Below are 18,820 nucleotides of genomic sequence, written 5' to 3'. Positions count from 1 at the left end.
TGCCAAATTAGAATTAATTTCTCTTTTGGTGCCTGCAGTGAAGGTGTCACCTTCTGAGCTAGATGTCTGCTGATTATAGACAGCGGAATGCAGGAGTCAGTTGCCTTAATACAGGTTTCCAGTATCATTATAGTCTTGGTGGGTCATCCCACCTGCCTCTCAGAAGGATGCAGGTTTCCTGTCCATCCAACACCAAATCTGCTTGTTTTGGGTAGATATTTTGCATACTTTATGGCATAACAACTTACACTGGTAGGTAGGTTTAGGAAGCTGTGTCCTACCTCTAGTTGAGAGACACTTGAGAAGTGCTTTGTTTGAAGCGCATTTGCTTCCTAGACTGCATTGCCTCTATTGATCAGATCTCCAGTAACCTCCGTGGGAGGTTAGAAGCTGGTCTCGTTTGGGAACTACACTGTTGCTATCTAAAATTCGGGTGAGCGGAATCCTGCCCTGGGAGTGGCTTTATCCAGTTCCATGCTTTCAGAGCTCTGCTCTGCTGAGGTTTACAGCAGCGTACTGCACAGGTACAGCTTTACCGTCAGACAAATTAACTGTATCTGAGATCAGAGAGGAATTGGGGTGTTTAAAACTCAGCTGATCAGCTTATATACATAGTGTTTGTGACTGTTGAATACCCAGCTGTTGTGAGGTAAAGTTTTCAGGTGTCAACCAGTTTTACAGCTAAATAGAGACTTAGAAAATTGCTTAACTAGCTTGAGAGTGGAAGTTTGATAATACAGTTTACTTGTTATGGCTGAGATTCTTTTCATTTTTTTTTCTAGTATATTTGTTTTAATTTAAAAAATTCCTGTGTTTCTGTGTCATGATACTACTACCTAAAAACACTTTGGAAATGTATTGCATATTACAGACTGCTTCCCTCTGGCTAGGTTTGCTCTTTTGTGGAGTCAGTGACATTTCTTTCTGTAGGAAGCATGAATTGTTTTTATCTTGCCCATATCTGCCTCTTTGCAATTAGCTGTAATTTTTGAGTATTTGTATGTGTAATGCCAGTTGCATAGCTTCAAAAAATATGTATTCATCAAAATCTGAACAGAGGTACACAAGAATACAAAATTAAGAATGAGAAATTAATCAGTTAACTCTAAATTAGCATACATATGGCTGGTTTACATCCATACCTTTTATTTCATTCAGAGTATAGTACATTCTCCTCTCATTTGTGTCAGTTCAAGACAAGATTCTTTTTTAATCAGGAAGGAAACCAGGTCAGTCCCTGAAAGGTAATCAGTCTAAATTAGTGGTTGCTTGGTGTAGCAGTTTGACAACAAAAATCAAAATTACTAAGGACTTCATACAGTAATTGGGAAGGTGTTTTGTAAACTGAGGCCATGCATATTTTCAAAAAACATGCTATCCACTATATCTGAATTTTCTCATTTTGTCTTTAGTTACATTTATAGATAAACGTGACTTTTTGACAGTTCAGTATCTTCTTTCTTCCTTGTTCCTTATTCTCTTCCTTCTTCCCTGCAGAAAGCCCTGTGTAATTGATACAACTGTAAAGAAGTAGTAGTCTCTCTTCTATCTGTAAAAGTGGCTTTTCTTGTGTTGCATTGAAGAATGTCAGCCTATCAGAGAGGAGGATCAGTGAACTTAGCAACAGATGTGCAAACCCAACACAGCTATGGAGTTTTCTCCATGCAAATCAGCACTGGGACTTCTTTTGCTATTATTCCACAGATAACTTCTGCTTATGATGAATACAGCTGTAATAACTGACTTGATTTGCAAGCAAATGGCTTTGAAAATATAATAATTGCTGAGGTGATGGGTTGCTTAATTTAATTTCATATTAACTGCATTTCATAATAGATTTTTTATCAAATCCGCATTAGTTGCTTGCAATTGATAAAATTCCTGAAAATTTTTTAAAAAGTTGAATCACCTGGATATTACATCACTTTTATTTACCAGATGGTATTTTAACATTAAGTGCAGCTCTGGCTGGTTCAGACGGCTTTTAGTCGTGGAATACAGTCTTAGAAGTATCTGTAGTTATTATGCTTTAGGGTTTTTTATTTTCACCTCTGTTTCAGCTTCTCGTAACTTCAACAATCCTAATAGTTCAAAAAAGGTAACTCTTCCAGGATTTTGGGTTTGTGTTAATTTTTATTAGCCTGCATGCAGCCAGTACTGCCAGAAAGTTTATAATTTGTTAAAATGTAGAATAATATATATTAAAAAAAATTGTAAAAGTAAGAAAGTTGCAGTGTAAAAATACAATTATGTGAAAGTTAAATTTGCTGCATTTTAAGTAGCATTTGATATCTCAAAATGGAAGAATAGGACCCATTTTCTTTGCACATTAATTTTAATGTATGAAACAGAAAAATGTCATCATGTGAGTAAATGGCAGCTGAAATTCTAAGCTGACTTCTTGTGAGACTTTTCAGATCTGGAGAAGACTTTACTGGAAATCATGCCAATATCTAAAATTTGACTGCATGTGCTATAGTTTGCTGTCATATTAGCAAGTAAGCTTATTCATGCAGACATTTTAGTAGTGTTATGTTTTCTTGTCTTCTAGGCATGTCATTTTTTATGTGGAGATACTGAAACACATTTTAATATTAGTAGTTTGATTTACTATTACTTGCAGACAGTTACTCTGCTTCAGGGTTTTATTGCCTTCTGCTGTCTTAATAAAGCACAAAGTGGGTGAGTTTTCTGTACTGACAGTTTCATAGCCCTTATTTTAAGGCCAAAGGAGCTCAATATTGAAGTTTCCCATTTGGCTGATGCTGCTTTTTTTTAAAAATGAAAGTTTTTCACTTACTTTTCCTAGTAATCAACTTATAAAATGGGAGGCATAAATGCTTTTAAAAAAATGAATTTTAATGAATTTTTTTAAAGGCTCAGATACTTATTTTAAATTTGGTTTTGTATCTTCTCTTTCATTATTGGTTTCTTGTTTCACGCTGATGTTTCTTCTTAGATTCAGAATCCTGAATTCATATTTGTTTTTCCATTTCCTTCTGAGGAAACACTGTTTCAGAGTGTAAAAGTATCAACTTGCTCCATAATTATTCTTAGTAGCTTTTACATTTTAGATGTAGATCCACATAGTGGAGACAAGTAATCTATTTAAAATTATGAATTATACTTTTCTTCTGGTGTTGTTTTTTTCTTTTTTTTTTATGAAGAGCCTAAAAAGTCAACTAATTTCCAAAGGAAAGAATCTAAATTTTATTATTTACTATTTACACTTGGACTATGGTTATAGCTGTTATCTTTATTTGCCACATGCACACTTTTAATATTTTGTTAAATCATGCAGAATAAGGATAATAGGATCACCCAGCCATTGCAGTATCTAAACACACAGCAAATCAGGGAATGGAGTGAAACTTATTTAAAATATATAGCTTCTTTCTGTAATTATTGTATTTTATGCTGAGTTGTAAGGGACCCATCAGGATCATCAAGTCCAATTCCTGGCCCTGTATGGGACACCCCAAGAGTCACACCATGTGCCAGAGAGCAGAGTCCAAACTCTTCTTGAAATCTGTCAAGCTTGGTGCTGTGACCACTTCCCTGGGGAGCTTGTGTTGTGTGACAGAAATGTGCATTTAAGTTCCAGATTACTGTGTAGTTTAGTTCATTCCTGAACTCAGTGGCCAAGCATTTCTCTTTCTCTGCTGGTGTTTCCTCTGTGCTTCACAACTCTAACTCTGAGTGGACCTTTTTGAATAGTATCATGTCTCCTTATTTAACAACATGGTTGTTAAAGTACAAGTTATCTCATGCTAAATAGTTTTCAAGCATGTTTTTCATGTCCAGATTTTGGAACATAAGATGTAGAAGTGGGAATTAAGAAGATTATTATGAGGAGAAAGTAACTGTAGTTTTTCTTTTTATGGATACAAGAAGTTTCACAGAGTTATTTCAAGAGCTGGGTTAGAGTGGAACTCAGTACTTGTTAGATTTACAGCAGAGAGAAAAACAGGTTCTCTGTGATCCACATATCATGTGATGTTATTTATGTGTGCATGGAGATCAGATTCTGCTATCTGTATCATGTTTTATTAATTTCAGGAGTAGAAAAATCATGCTTTTTACATATTAAAAAAAATCAAAACGGAAAGATGTTACATTTGGTTGTTGGTAGAACTGATAACACAATTTTTTTATTTCCAAAGACAGAAATAGAAATCATTATTTTTGTTATACAAAGCTCACAATCAGTTTTTTGTTGGTTTGTTTTGGGGTTTTTTTCACAGCAGTATTGATTATACTAAAGTTTGTGAATATGTTTACTTATTCCCTCTTATTTACTTCTGGTTTATGCCCCTCTAATTTCTCTATGCTGCAGGGATGAATTGGATGAAATTATAAATTCTTGTTTTTCATTTATTTTTGTCTGGGTAAAGCTGGCTAACTCTTATTATGAGTGCATATTTTATAAAATCTAACACAAATGATGGGCTCTCTGTGAAAAATACATACATAAAGAAATCTAAAAGCAGGAAATGCTTTAGTGACTCATCCTCATGTGGGGTAAGGGAGGCATCCCTTCTCTTTGCCAATTAAAAAGAATGTTACTATTTTGTATTAGGGATTTATGGTTGCTGTACCAGTTCTTGAAAGGATTATCTTCATAGTTGATCTGATGTTAGCTTGGTTTTAGTCTTTAGCAGTTCTGATTATCAGTGTCTGAGTGATGGTGACACTGAATTGTCCACATGCAGTGGTGGGCACAAAGATTAATAGACAGTAAAGAAAAGTACTTTGCAATGTTTCAGATGAAAAACACGATCTACTTGTCTTTCCTTCCCTCAGTATATGTGTGGATAATATATACTTTTTCTAATTATAGCATAAATTACACCATTTTTTGGTCAATAATACTTTTTTTAAAAATAAATCTTCAACTAGTAATGAAGTCCTTCAATTAGGAATGAAGTAAAAAACTGTGATGATATAACACTTATAGTGGAAAATCTGCTTTAGGTGGCTTTAGAACTTCCTATTTAATTAATTCTATTCAGTCTGTGTCAGATGATCATTACGTTATATGGCTGTCGTCCTTTCTTCCATTCTTTGTAGCTGTCTGGTGGTTACATAACCTCCAGTTTCTCCAGCCTGTCTTATTTTTCTGTGCCAGTCCTCTTAATTTTTGAAACTAATGAATTCTTTTGGGTAGCAGCTGTCCCCTTTTTCTGGTTCTAGTGCAGTGAAGCTTCATGACACAACTAAAATGCAAGGAATAATAGTACTAGAGCACTGAAGGGAAAATTACCCTTTACCTGCTTGGCATATAGCCTGCAAGCAACAACTCCTTTGGTATCCTTTGCATGTTGAAGAACCATTTTCAAGGTTGTCACACATCTCCAGGGAAATGAGTGGGTACATGAAGAAGTAGGATAAAACTCATGTGTCTTTGAAGATGTTCCCAGTTAAACTGGGATATCTTCTTTTTGACATGTCCTTACAATTTCTATTACAGAAATGTTTTGCAGACCTCCACATTGCCTGTTTTCTGTTTCCATAATTACAGTCTTTCAGAAAAGACAAAATTATTTTTTTTAGTCCTGTTTTTCAGATATTGTCTGATGTTGAATCCAAATAAGGTGTAGGAGGGAAGAGGGTGTACAAAGAAAGCAACTTCTGTGATGCAGTTAAGGAAATTGAATCCACTTTTGAATTAGGGAAAAAAATAGCTGTTCGTAAGAAGCACACCATTGCCATAAAAAAATTCATGCAGTATTTAATATAATTGCATCTAGTACCAAAAAAACCCAAACAAACTCCAACTGACTTCTGTTTTCCTTACTGTTCTTACACACAGTGAGTGGAAAGCTTGAGATTTATTTGCTTTTTTCTGAAGAGTACACAGTCCTCCTCTCTCCACTCCTAAACAGGGAAGAAAACTTGAGTGTATTAGCCATTCTTTTTGTTCCTGCTAGTGAAACAAATATACCTTACCTTAAGGTTTTCCCTTGTTGCAAACTTGAATTACTGTGTGTAATGCAGTGGCTTCACTTCAAAAAGCGTCACCAAAAACTATCAGAAAATCTTCAATAAGAAGTTGTGCTCATCTGAATTGGAAATAATACTGAGACATAGACTGTAATTAAACTTTGCTCTGTGTTTATCAGTGTAAGTTTAAATGGCTGATTAAAAAGTAATTTAAGTTGCATTTATTTTTACTGTGCAAAATTTAAGACTGTCTATGACATGCATTGTCTGAAAATCAGGAACTTAACAAAAGAATTTCTGGTTCAACTTCAATATTTATGAAGGAGAAAAATGGAAAATACAATAGAACTAGTTTCAAATTACTACAGTTGTTCAAGCTCTGATTTTTTAGATATTTCTGTTTTCCTAATACACTTCATCAAGAACAATTGTTTAAAGTATTATGGATTACATTTTTTTTCCTGGTTTAAATTGAGTATTTTCTTTAGATAGTAGTTTTCTCTTTGGTTAAATGACTGTAGTTTCTGCTACAGGTAATGGCTACCACTTGTATTTCATAAATCCTTTTTCTGTTGGTTTTCATTCAGATGGTATTTAACATAGTGGTTTAGTCAGTCCAGGTTGTTTATCACATATTGCTGTCTATCTATTACTATCACCTTATTACTCTCTTTCATCTTCTTGTGTCTTTTAAAAAACTAAGTAAAAATAATATGGATTTCTTTTTTTCCAAATGGAACATCACTTACACTTAAATATATTGGTGTTGAAAAATGTGATTCTGAAAGGTTATAAATGATATCATTTGCAAATATGAACTTTTATATGAGTAGGCTACTAAATCTGTAGTATCACAGAACTGTAATTTCCTTAAAAAGCTGCAGTGATTAAAGGTATTAGTTTATATTTAAAAGTGTTATATTTTGTTTCTTCCAGATGGTCCTCGGCCCTCCCAGAAAGAAATCATATCATTAAGGGCGTTTATGCTTCTGTTCTTGAAACAACTTATATTGAAGGTAAAATGCTCTATTCCAGAGTGAAGACATTGACGTCTGTTAAATACTTGTAATAGGATCTTTCATAGAAGAAACTTGGTCATACCTGTCCAGTATTGTGTCTTTTTCTGGTTAATTTAATGTTCATGCACATCCTTCTAATCAGCAGAGAAGTAGTAAATCCATACAATAACCTCACCAAACTCTGCCATGTATATTTTATTAAAATTTTAATATATTTGTATCCAATATATAAAATATGTTTTAATTAAATTAATATTTAAAATTTTTTAATTAAATGGTCAAATGAAAAAGATAATTGCAGTTGTCAAGCTACAAGCTTTATCCTTCTTGTTGGTTCTACCAATGGTTGAAATGGTGTAAGACTCTTTCTCTCTGTAACAGCTGAATGCTACTCTTCGAGCCATAATCTATTAATTTGAGACTAAACCAAAACCCAGTATTTTCTGTTCTGTCTCAGAAACTGGAGGAGTAGCAGTAATAGTTTGCAGTATCTGAGGGCCAACACCAAAAGAATCTGACCTCATACTGTTTTGAATTGTCAATGTGATAAAGAAAAGCAGTAGAATGATAGGGAAAGTTTAGTCTTTTAGGTTCAAATAAAAAAGCTGTAGGATTGTTTGACTGGGTTTGCATACCCAGACCTGAGGAATGTATTTTCTCTGAATAATGGCTGTTGGGTTTTTTTTTCAGGATCGAGGAGTGAAAGAAGATGAACTGCAGAGCATATTAAATTACTTATTAACAATGCACGAGGTACATTTCTGTAATTACCTACCTTTTATTGTAACTAATTGAACCAGCTCTGTGGGAAGCTTGCTGTTGAGGTTAGTTTGTAGAATAACATTGGTGCTTGTCATACAGGATGAAAATATTCATGATGTGCTGCAGCTGCTAGTGGCACTAATGTCCGAACATCCAGCATCCATGATACCTGCCTTTGATCAGAGAAATGGGATACGGTAAGACAGTGAAGTGAGAAAATACCTTAAAAGTAGTTCCAGTATCATCAGTCTCCAGTTTGCTTCTTTTTCACATAAATATCACACTTGCTGATCTTTTAAACTTCAATTCCATTAACTTAGGCTTTATTTTTTGACAAAGTGAGTGATTTCAATAAGTTGGAGGAAAAGAGGGTTTCCACTTAAGATTATCATTATGATATTTAAAGTAACTGAACTGTTTTAGTTGCTTCTCAATCTTGAATAGAGTATGTAATTAACAAGATGCATCAAATAGCCATGTATCTATCTCAGAATAATTTTAAATATTCTTTCTTTGTATGTTTAACATTCTCTGGAGAGAAGAAGAGGAGAACAAGAAATCGTGCACTAGCTTCTCAAATTCTGTCTGACAAAAGTGAAATTCATGCAGTTATCTGTTTGGCTATGAAATTAATAACTGATAATTCCCAAAGAAATGTTATTTTTGTTGCGGTTTTATGCCTAATTTGGTAATATAATTTTTGTCAGGGACTAAACATTTTCATGTTAACATTTACTATGGAATTTTATTTGTGCTCTTCTGAAAATACTTTCAAAAATGCAAGGGGCTTGTAAAAGGGAAAAAAAACCCATAGCATCTACTACTTGATAAATTCAAGCTCAATTTTGCCTGAATGCTAAGATCTTTGTACAAAGATGTGTACTTAAAACTGTTTGAATGACAATGCTAGTTGAAGGGAAGACTCATGGTTAGGACTTTGCTTTCTGCCCGTAGTTTGTATTCAAACAGAATTCTATTCCTGACATTTTTTGAAGAAAGGTAAGCCTGACTTGGAAGACTGAAGACATCTTTATGTAACATTTGTGGTACTGATATTAAAAGTGTTTGATGGTGCAGTCTTTATGTTTAGAAGTCTGTCTTGTAAAAGTGTGGAGAATGCACAGGATTTCAAGTTTTAAGTATTTGAAAAACAAAACAAAACACACCCAAAGCCTTACATAAAATTAGGGGCTCATTGGCCTAAGTTATCAGAGGACAAAAGCCTCAGAAGTCATTTGGTAATAGCATAAGTCACTTCAAAAGAGGAAGATATTGTCTGCTAAACCACTCTTTAGTGGAGAAAGACAAAAAGACTGGCTAAAAGCTGAAGCCAAGCTAATTCTAATGGGAAACTAAAATATAAATTCAATAATTTGTTGCAGAACAGTGCAGGGGAAAGGTAATGTTTTCTTTCTCTTGCTGTCTTCAGATCAAAGCTGGTTTCCTTTCTGAAAGACTGCAGAATTTGTGCTTAAACCTCTCATGTTAATTAAATATGTAATAATTAGATTAGTTAATATTCGAGTCACTTTTTTTTTAAATCAAGGATTTAAAAATAGTGGGTGTAATGAAAGGAGATTTTCACTAGCATCCAGGTACTCTAGGATATGACCTTATGTGTTCCAGTCTGCTTCTCTTGTCCTATGCTGCTACTGCTCAGACTGTCTTTTATTTGGTTGTTCCAAGAGAGAAGTCTAGGATAAGATGTTACTTTCTGTTATGAAACATTGAACTGAGCCAAACTACACCATGTCTCCCACCTCAAGAATTCGTAATCAAGCTCTTATGCTGCACTTGATTCTTTCAATATATCCTTCTATTATTTTGTGTAAATTGTTGTTTTTATTGATTTATTTCTTAATAAATATCCTTGTTCAGTGAAATACAAGCTATATATGTGATGTTTAGTAATAAAATCTATATATGTGATGTTTGAGCTTGAATTTTTTTTTCTGTTTTAGAGTAATTTATAAATTACTGGCTTCCAAAAGTGAAAGTATATGGGTGCAAGCTTTGAAGGTCCTTGGATATTTTCTTAAACATTTGGGTCATAAGTAAGTGTCATTTTAAAATTTTATTTTTATAGTGGTGTATTTAAGTTCACAATTCTTATTGTCTTTTTGTCATGATTACTGTATATTGTCAGTCTTTAGAAATTGCTTCAAATTATTAGGTCTTCTGATTAATAATTTGTACAGTGTTACCTTTATAAATCAGATAAAATTAATTTTTTCCAGTTAACTTGCTATTACTATGATGTTTGAAATATTGATTGTCTTTCAAACATACAACATGCTGAAACTCAAGTCTTAAAACAAGGGAAGAACATTTTCCAGAAATATGTCTTGTAACTATATATTGCATGTTCAGCTAAAGTTAACAGGAAACATATGAGTGTGATCTAAAATTTGCTTCTGGAATTACCAGTGTCATGGCAATAAAATTTTCAGGGCAGCACTTCTAAAAATACTTTTAGAAGGATGGGAATAAATGAAATAGAATATTTTATTGACATGGGAATGTTTCAGGAGGAAAAGTAGATACATCAAGCAAGTGGTGTTTAAAAATGGTGGTAAGGACATATATCTGCACAAGAAATACTCACATAGAAAATGTGGCAGCAAGAAATAGTCCCATTTAAAAAGACCTGATGTCACAAAATGGGTTTACTTAGTCTCTTCTTCTGTATTATGGTGTCAAGGAAGCACTAGCAATCATGCAGTGCTGCATAGCCTGCTGTTGCTCATTTTTTCCCTTCTACATGTGGTGTTAAGCTCCCTGCCGGGATTAGCGCAAAATGGCATTTTAGTGGGAGGCTGTGTATTATAAAAATTAACCGCATGCTTCCCAAGAGGCTTCATCATGTAAGCCTCATTTGAAGGGAAAGGAGGTAGGAGTCCAGCCAGAGTGCAGTATTGCTAGAAATACTTTTCTCAGTAAGATCAATAAAGTATGACTGTATAATTGAGAGAGTTAGCTGAGAATATGCTTCTAAGTGGGATTTTTCCTTTGGGATCCAGCAAGTTGAATACTGTTCTGGGAATTAATAAAGCAAATTGATAGTCCACTCAAGAATCTCCAAGGACTTTTCAAACATTACTTACTAAAAGTCACTCACATTGATAGGAGTTGGATTAAGTATGATACACCAGATAAAGGTTTGACTTGTCAGAAGCCTGGTTGTATCCAGAGAAGTACATTTGTTTAAAATATTTATCACTTATCCAGAAAATCAAGTAGCAAACTATATCCTGGAGTGCATCAGGCGCAGCATTGGCAGCTGGGCAAGGGAGGGGATTGTCCCTCTCTGCTCTGCACTGGGGCAGCCTCACCTCGAGTGCTGGGGGCAGTTTTGGGCACCACAATATTGTAAGGACATTAAATAGTGGATAGTATTCAAAGGAGGGCAACCAAGATGGTGAAGGGTCTGGAGGGGAAGCCGTATGAGGAGCTGCTGAGGTCACTTGGTCTGTTCAGCCTGGAGGAGACTGAGGGGAGACTTCATTGCAGTTACAACTTCCTCGTGAGGGCAAGAGGATGGACAGGCACTGAGCTCTTCGCTGTGGTGATCAGTGACAGGACTCAAGGAAACAGCATGAAGCTGAATCAGAGGAGGTTTAGGTGGGATATTAGGAAGATGTTTTTCACCCAGAGGGTGTCTGGACACTGGAACAGACTCCCCTGTTGGGAAGTGGTCACAGCACCAGCCTGATGGAATTCAAGAAGTGTTTGAACAACACTCTGAGGCACGTGGTGTGACTCTTGGGGATGATCTTGTGCTGGGCCAGAGATGGATTCAGTGATCCTGATGGGTCCCTCCCAACTCAGCATGTTCTATGATTCTGTGGTTACAGAAAAAGAAAAGTGAGCCTTTTTGGAAGCTGAAATTTTATTTCCCAGTCCTTAACATCTACTCGTGATTATGGATGTGTCAGTGTAGTTTCCATTGTTGAGTGAACATATGTACTTAGCAAAAATTAACTTTATTTTTCATGTAATTGGAGTGATTGAAATCCACTTGAATACTCTGTGTAACTTTAAAAGTTTTTTTTAATTTTTAGACCTCTGAACATCTGCAAATGTGCATATTTTATGTAGATTTTAGCAAGTCAAAATGCCCTTCCATTTCATGTTTTACAGCTAGTGCTTGTTCCTTTTTGTTCACATACATATGTGTGCATACACGACTTTATAAAATGGAAGACAACCATAGGAAAGTAAGCAATTATAAAATTTTAAAGCACTTAGATTTCTGTTTCACAGTCAGACATTGCATTGTAATACATTGAAGCAGAATTGCATAAAGAGATGTTACATGATTTATGAAATCTAAACCCATACAATAGTACTAAGAAATGTGTAGGTATAAAACCAATTACTGTTGCTGTAGTTCATATATACTCATCGCAGATGAAGCTATAGAGTGGAAGTAATTGATTCTCAGAAGTGACCAGTAATGTGTTAGATGAGAGCCTGAATAACTTAATTGATTTTTCTTTGTGATCTGTGATGATAGACTACTTTGTCTAACCTTAACAGTTGACAAAATCCTGTTTTTTTCCTTCTCTGCCATATTTGATTCTTTCTATGCCACCACTTGAAATAATAGTCCGTTGTTTACTTTTGAGTTTTACCTGCACTTTTAAACTTCCCAATGGATTTCTTCTTCGATCTGCTAAACCATACCTTAAAAGGTTGAATAGCAGTAGGTTTTCTCATAAGTAGCTCATGAAATCCCTTCTGTGCATAGAAAAGTACACACTGTTCTAAGTTGTTGCCACTCCCTTTTGTGGTTGTTTGAAGATTATAAAATAATCTATTAATTTCAAAAGTTCTAGCATGAACCTATATAATTTCTTATTTTTACTGGTAATCATGAAAACACAGTTTCTTTGCTTTTGAATGCATAAATTTTTTAGAAACTTTACTGTGCTGTAACCAATTTAAAATTTTTCGGCTGCTTTAATATGGATTATTGTTTATTTATTTTGAAAAATGATTTTTGTTTCATATCCATTAAAGTAGTAGGTAAATTTAATGATGCAAAGTATGAGAAATGCTCTATTTATGATGTTATATCCCATTTCAAAAGGGTGGGGTTTAGGGACAAAACATTGATCTGAGTTTCTTCGTTCTCCACTTTTTAAGATTTGAGTAGTTTTGGATTCCAGATGTGAAACACTTCAATCACATAGAATTTCATAACTTTTCAGGATTTTATTTCTTTTTCATTGCAACATGTGTTATTCCAGGATTAAATTATTTTGGCTTCTTGAGAGAATCATGTATTAAAAAGAAAGGTGATACTGAAAAATCCATATATATATTAGTATTAACACATACAGATTGCTTGAACAATCTGAGGGAGGTTGGCCCAGATCACCCACTGTGTTTGCTTCCAACCTAACAAATTCTGTGATTCTGTGATTGATGTTGGAAAATATGAAGTTGGATTGTCCTGAGTTCTTGTGATGTGGCAAAAGGTGTGTTCTTCAGTGATCATATTTTAACCAGCCTCTGTAAGATAGGAGGAGTTGACTTTGAGAATGGTGTGTGATTTATTTTATACAAAAGCCCATTCTAAATACAACATTGTTTTCTGAGAACCTTTGTATATTTGTACAATTGCATTCATTTTGGGAAATTTCTTAAATGATATCTATTTCCTAATATGTACAGAATAACAAGCTCGGGATCTTTTTAGTACAGCATCGAAATATTTGGCTTTTGGGTTTTATCTTGCATTTACTTAAAATGCTCAACATGCTTGGCATGTGCCTAATATTTTTGTTTTCTGTTACAGGAGAAAGGTTGAAATCATGCATACTCACAGTCTTTTTACACTTCTTGGAGAAAGGTTGATGCTGCACACAAATACAGTGACCGTTACAACATATAACACTCTTTATGAGGTACAAGTTTTTAAATGTGAAGATTGTTGTGTCTTTTGTAAAAAGTATGACTTAAAAATATCCATGCTCTATAATATCCTGATTCTCAAGGCTTTTTAGAAAAATTTTAGAAATTTTGAGAAAGAACTTCTTGGTTCACAATGTATTTTGCCATGTTTTGGATGTTTTTATTAGCAATGTCATAATTTTTACATATGCTTTATAAAACTTTCCACTTCTGATGGAAGAAATCCTGCTACTTACGATGTTAATCACTTTCCACAAAAAAAACACCAGCAGTTACTGCAGATCTTCAATTGCTCATACTTCTCCATTGTTTGGAAAGTTTGTTTCCATTGAAATGGAAGGTGCTGAAGTCAGAGATGCCTCTCTCTCTCTCTTTTCTCTTTTCTATTTCATGTCACTCATTTCAAGTTTACGAAATTTTGAAGAGTGCTGTTCTTTCTTTTTTAACTGTGCCAAATGATAATTAACACAGCCACTTTTATGTACCAGCTACTGCTTGAGGTAAATAAGTATGACCCCAAAGCATTCAGCTATTCTACCAGGTTCTTGTAGAAACTTCAGTTTCGATGATGAGCAATTTTCTAAAAGCAACATATTGAGAACATCAAGTTGGTTGAAACTCATGTCTCATGCTGGCATGCATAAAGCTCTTGTCCAATCTTCAATTATTACTAAAATGATGACTTAGAATAGAATCTCTTGCAATTTCTGAAAATCTTATGCACTAGAAAGATTTTTTTATATTTTTTTTAGTCATAAATAGATTTAATGGCTAGATGCTCAGGGTTGGTTCCAGAAAAGGAAAGAGATTAGACGAGCACTTGGTTTTTAGGGTTCCGAATAATGTAAAAAATTATTCTTCTATGATTGTAAATACCCCAAGACAAAATCTAAACATCATCTATTTGCCAGTGACTTAGACGTCAAGTTCTTTTTTACTGCCTATTACCTTTTATGATTTGGCCACTTGGGTCTCAGAGTCTAGTTCCTGCATTCAGTTTTCTGAGAGCTTCTGTGATTGGTATTCTCAGAAAATGCATAACTCATTGACAAAATTAAAGTCCCCACGGAGTTCAGCATCCACAGGCATGTACATTTGAAAAAATAGCCAGAGGAAAGGAGAAAAAAGGGGTTAAGTGCTGTAAGTACAGAAGATTTGCTAAGAAACTGATGCTAAGAAAGAGATATTTTCCATATTCTCTCATAAAAAGCAAGGGCATATTTGCATTCTATTTTAAATATAAATATGTAAAGACCTATTCTACGATACTGTTTATGACTGACATTAATTTGATTATTTCTTAATGAGTGAGCTAAAGTTCTGCTTTAAAATAAATATTGCTAGTGAAATTACTCTATTTTGAAAGGCATTTACTTGAATGTACTTACAGAGAATTCTGTGTTGATATAATTGAATTTTTAGCTAGTTCTTAAAAATAAAGTTGCATACACATATCCAGTGACAGGTATCCTGGTGTTAAAAGTTTGTGGTGTTGCCTCAGTACAGATTAATTAGCTTGTCAGGTACAATGCATGCAACGGGAGAATGCTCTGTCTTCTTCATTATGTGAAGCCTCAGGATTATTCCTGTGGAATGCTGTCTCTGACTCATACTCTTTACTAGGTGGAGGAAACCAAACCCAGTTTTAAGAATTATTTGGTTTGGTTATAGATGAAATGTATGAAAATAATTATTGATGTATGTAGCTTGTGAAAGATATTTTGATCTGTGAGCGTATAACAATATGAGAAATATTAATGGAATATCTTTAAAATACCTTTACTGTATATTTAGGCAATGAACTCAAAGGTTAGCTAATCAGCCACAGTACAACCATGAAAATCTTGATCCCTGCACAGAGGAATTGCTTTATTCCATTCTTCAAAATTTAAAATATTTTACCTAATTTTTTAATATGAATTTTCATGTGGCCACGGTAAATGTTCTTAACAAATTTGAAAACTAACAAAGAAATACTGTAGTGTTTGATTAAAAATGGTAAAAGGAAGTTACTATTCTGTTTCAGATTTTGACGGAACAAGTATGCACCCAAGTTGTTCATAAACCACATCCAGAGCCAGATTCAACAGTGAAAATTCAGAATCCAAGTAAGGACAATATATTATGTTTGTTTGATAAATGTATCATCTAGAGGTTGTGGGGTTCAGAAAGTGAGAATAATTCATTCATGTATCTTAGATACATATGGGTTTCTGTTACCTCTTACATTAGTGGCTGTCAGCAACTATTTCTTTTTTTAACATTTGTAAAGTGCTTTACATAACTAATTTATTCTTTCAAAGTGATTCTTAAGGTGGTGGCAACGCTGTTAAAAAACTCCACACCAAGTGCAGAGCTGATGGAAGTTCGACGTTTGTTCTTATCTGATATGATAAAACTCTTTAGTAATAGCCGTGAAAACAGAAGGTATGTCAATACAAATGGTATTTTCTCATCCTTGATTTCTGGGTAGTAGCAATCTGTTATATTCTGTGTAGAGTTTTATACTCTATAATAAATTAAATCTATTTAAAATAAATTTAATACATTTGTGGTAACTTTTCTTAGTTCAGTTACTAATACAGGATTCTTCTCTATAGTGTACTTTAATTTTTTATTTATACTGAAGTATTTTTAAGTTTATTCCTAATACTGGATTGATGTTCAGAGATGATGTTTCTCCCATCTTAACCATCACAATATTAAAATAGAGAAACTTTGTTTGGATATATTTTGAACTAATTATTTCACTTTAGATGTTTACTTCAGTGTTCAGTGTGGCAGGACTGGATGTTTTCTCTGGGATACATTAACCCAAAGAACTCTGAAGAGCAGAAGATCACAGAGATGGTTTACAACATTTTCCGTATTCTCTTGTACCATGCAATAAAATATGAATGGGGAGGCTGGAGAGTGTGGGTGGATACTCTCTCTATAGCTCATTCCAAGGTAAGAAATAAGCTCACAGATGTTTTTTAAATACTGGTAACCCACAAAGGCAGTAGTGATAGAGTAACATGAGATGTAAAGTGATTTAGTGCCATCTGGTGGCTGTCCCTATTCATGCCAAGGTGGCTTTTTTCCTTGTCAAACACTTTTTAAGCTGTGTTTTATATGTTTTTAAGAATCTTGCCCAAGTCATCTAGCATATATTCATCCACATAATCTTTTCTTTTCTTTTTAAGGTCACATATGAAGCTCACAAGGAATATCTAGCAAAAATGTATGAAGAGTATCAAAGGCAAGAGGAAGAAAACATAAAAAAGGGGAAGAAGGGTAATGTGAGCACCATCTCAGGTCTTTCCTCTCAGACAACGGGAGCAAAAGGTGGAATGGAAATTCGAGAGATAGAAGATCTTTCACAAAGTCAAAGTCCAGAAAGTGAAACAGATTACCCCGTCAGTACAGATACGAGGGACTTGCTCATGGCTACGAAGGTGTCAGATGATGTGCTTGGAACTGCTGAGAGACCCGGAGGAGGAGGAGTGCATGTGGAGGTTCACGACCTTTTAGTTGATATAAAAGCTGAAAAAGTAGAAGCAACTGAAGTAAAACTTGATGATATGGATTTATCACCAGAGACACTGGGAACTGGAGAAAATGGTGCGCTGGTAGAAGTGGAATCTCTTCTAGATAACGTGTATAGTGCAGCTGTTGAGAAGCTCCAAAACAATGTTCATGGAAGTGTGGGTATTATTAAGAAGAATGAGGAAAAAGATAATGGTCCATTAATAACTCTGGCTGATGAGAAAGATGAACCTTCCACTAACAATACCTCATTTCTCTTTGATAAAATACCTAGTCAGGAGGAGAAACTCCTTCCTGAACTTTCAAGTAACCACATTGCTATTCCAAATGTGCAAGAGACACAGATGCATCTTGGTGTAAATGATGATTTGGGATTGCTTGCACATATGACAGGTAGTGTAGATATAACTTGTGCTTCAAGTATAATAGAGGACAAGGAGTTCAAGATTCACACCACTTCAGATGGAATGAATAGCATTTCTGAGAGGGAGTTGTCTTCATCATCTAAAGGATTAGAATATGCTGAAATGACTGCCACAACTCTTGAGACAGAGTCTTCTGGTAGCAAAACTGTACCTAATGTTGATGCAGGAAGTATAATATCAGATACAGAAAGATCTGATGATGGTAAGGAGGCAGGAAAGGAGATACGGAAGATCCAGACAACTACCACAACCCAGGTAAATTTCAAGTAGCCATGTGTGTGTCTGATGCAATCGCTGTTCATTGCTGAGGGATAAATTAATAGCATGAGATCTGAGAGATATTTGAAGTATATATCTTTAATTATATGAAAAATGTACATCTTCCAGGCCTATTTTCTTTGAAAATGCCTTAATGCGGAGTCTTTCATGACTGTATAGAAAACATATATTGCATATACTACTTAAATAATAGTTATTTCCCACTAAAATCAATGATTAACTACAATGAATTGGTTTAAATATGTGGGCATTAATCTCTCTTTTAAATAATTTGCTTAGAAAGAATTATCAACTGAGCAACCAGCAGAAATTTATCTTCTAATCTCTTCTTTGCGTGCAATGAATTCTAAGCTGTCCATGGTTAAATATTTTTTCTTAAAATGAAGTTAATAAAAAAAAAAAAAAATTGACGTAGGTATTAAATAAAATATAAACAGAGAATTATTGTTTTATTGAATAATGAGCAATTTTAATTTTAGCATGTTTACTGTGTAGCTGGCAGTTGGAATTTTGATTGCTGTAGATGTGGTAACTGCCTTGTTAGATTTGATCTCCTTGATATCACTGAACACTGAAAATTACTTAAAGACAAGCCACCTAAGTGTAGATACTTAAGTGTTTCGTGCTTGCTTATGCAGTGGAAATGCACATCAAAGCCCATTCTTGCAGATACAGTATTATTGGCTAGATAAAAGCTCCTCTGTTATGGTACAGTTGTGATACCATTGCTGCTGCTGGCATGAGGGTTACCTGCAGTTGTGCCTGAGGGAAACTGTGTTTGACTGGAGTTGCTAACCTCAAATTCTCTAAAAACAGGTCTACAACCATCTCCCTGCCTTATTAGTAAGAAGTAACTGTCTTTTATCCAAATGGACTGAAAGAAAACAAGCAAATTGTGCTACAGAGATGGGACTACTGCTTACTTCTGAGAAGAGTTAATGCCTT

At 34.4% G+C, this 18,820-nt stretch overlaps 1 protein-coding gene across 9 annotated transcripts in view; it reads left to right on the top strand.

The window, feature by feature from the left end:
- Positions 1-18,820, top strand: part of NBEA (neurobeachin) — a 388,857-nt gene that overhangs the window by 51,827 nt on the left and 318,210 nt on the right. For all 9 annotated transcript variants that reach the window (XM_017731325.1, XM_017731319.1, XM_017731324.1 and 6 more), the window contains exons 13-21: positions 6,880-6,959; positions 7,653-7,715; positions 7,824-7,921; positions 9,686-9,778; positions 13,528-13,636; positions 15,670-15,751; positions 15,947-16,070; positions 16,400-16,592; positions 16,829-17,851. In XM_017731325.1, the coding sequence (XP_017586814.1) occupies positions 6,880-6,959; positions 7,653-7,715; positions 7,824-7,921; positions 9,686-9,778; positions 13,528-13,636; positions 15,670-15,751; positions 15,947-16,070; positions 16,400-16,592; positions 16,829-17,851 (1,865 nt within the window). The remainder of the gene's footprint in view (positions 1-6,879; positions 6,960-7,652; positions 7,716-7,823; positions 7,922-9,685; positions 9,779-13,527; positions 13,637-15,669; positions 15,752-15,946; positions 16,071-16,399; positions 16,593-16,828; positions 17,852-18,820) is intronic.

The sequence above is a fragment of the Corvus brachyrhynchos genome, unplaced genomic scaffold (assembly GCF_000691975.1).
Source record: "Corvus brachyrhynchos isolate BGI_N302 unplaced genomic scaffold, ASM69197v1 scaffold103, whole genome shotgun sequence".
Lineage (NCBI taxonomy): Eukaryota > Metazoa > Chordata > Aves > Passeriformes > Corvidae > Corvus > Corvus brachyrhynchos.
This window is presented reverse-complemented; position numbering and strand designations above follow the sequence as displayed.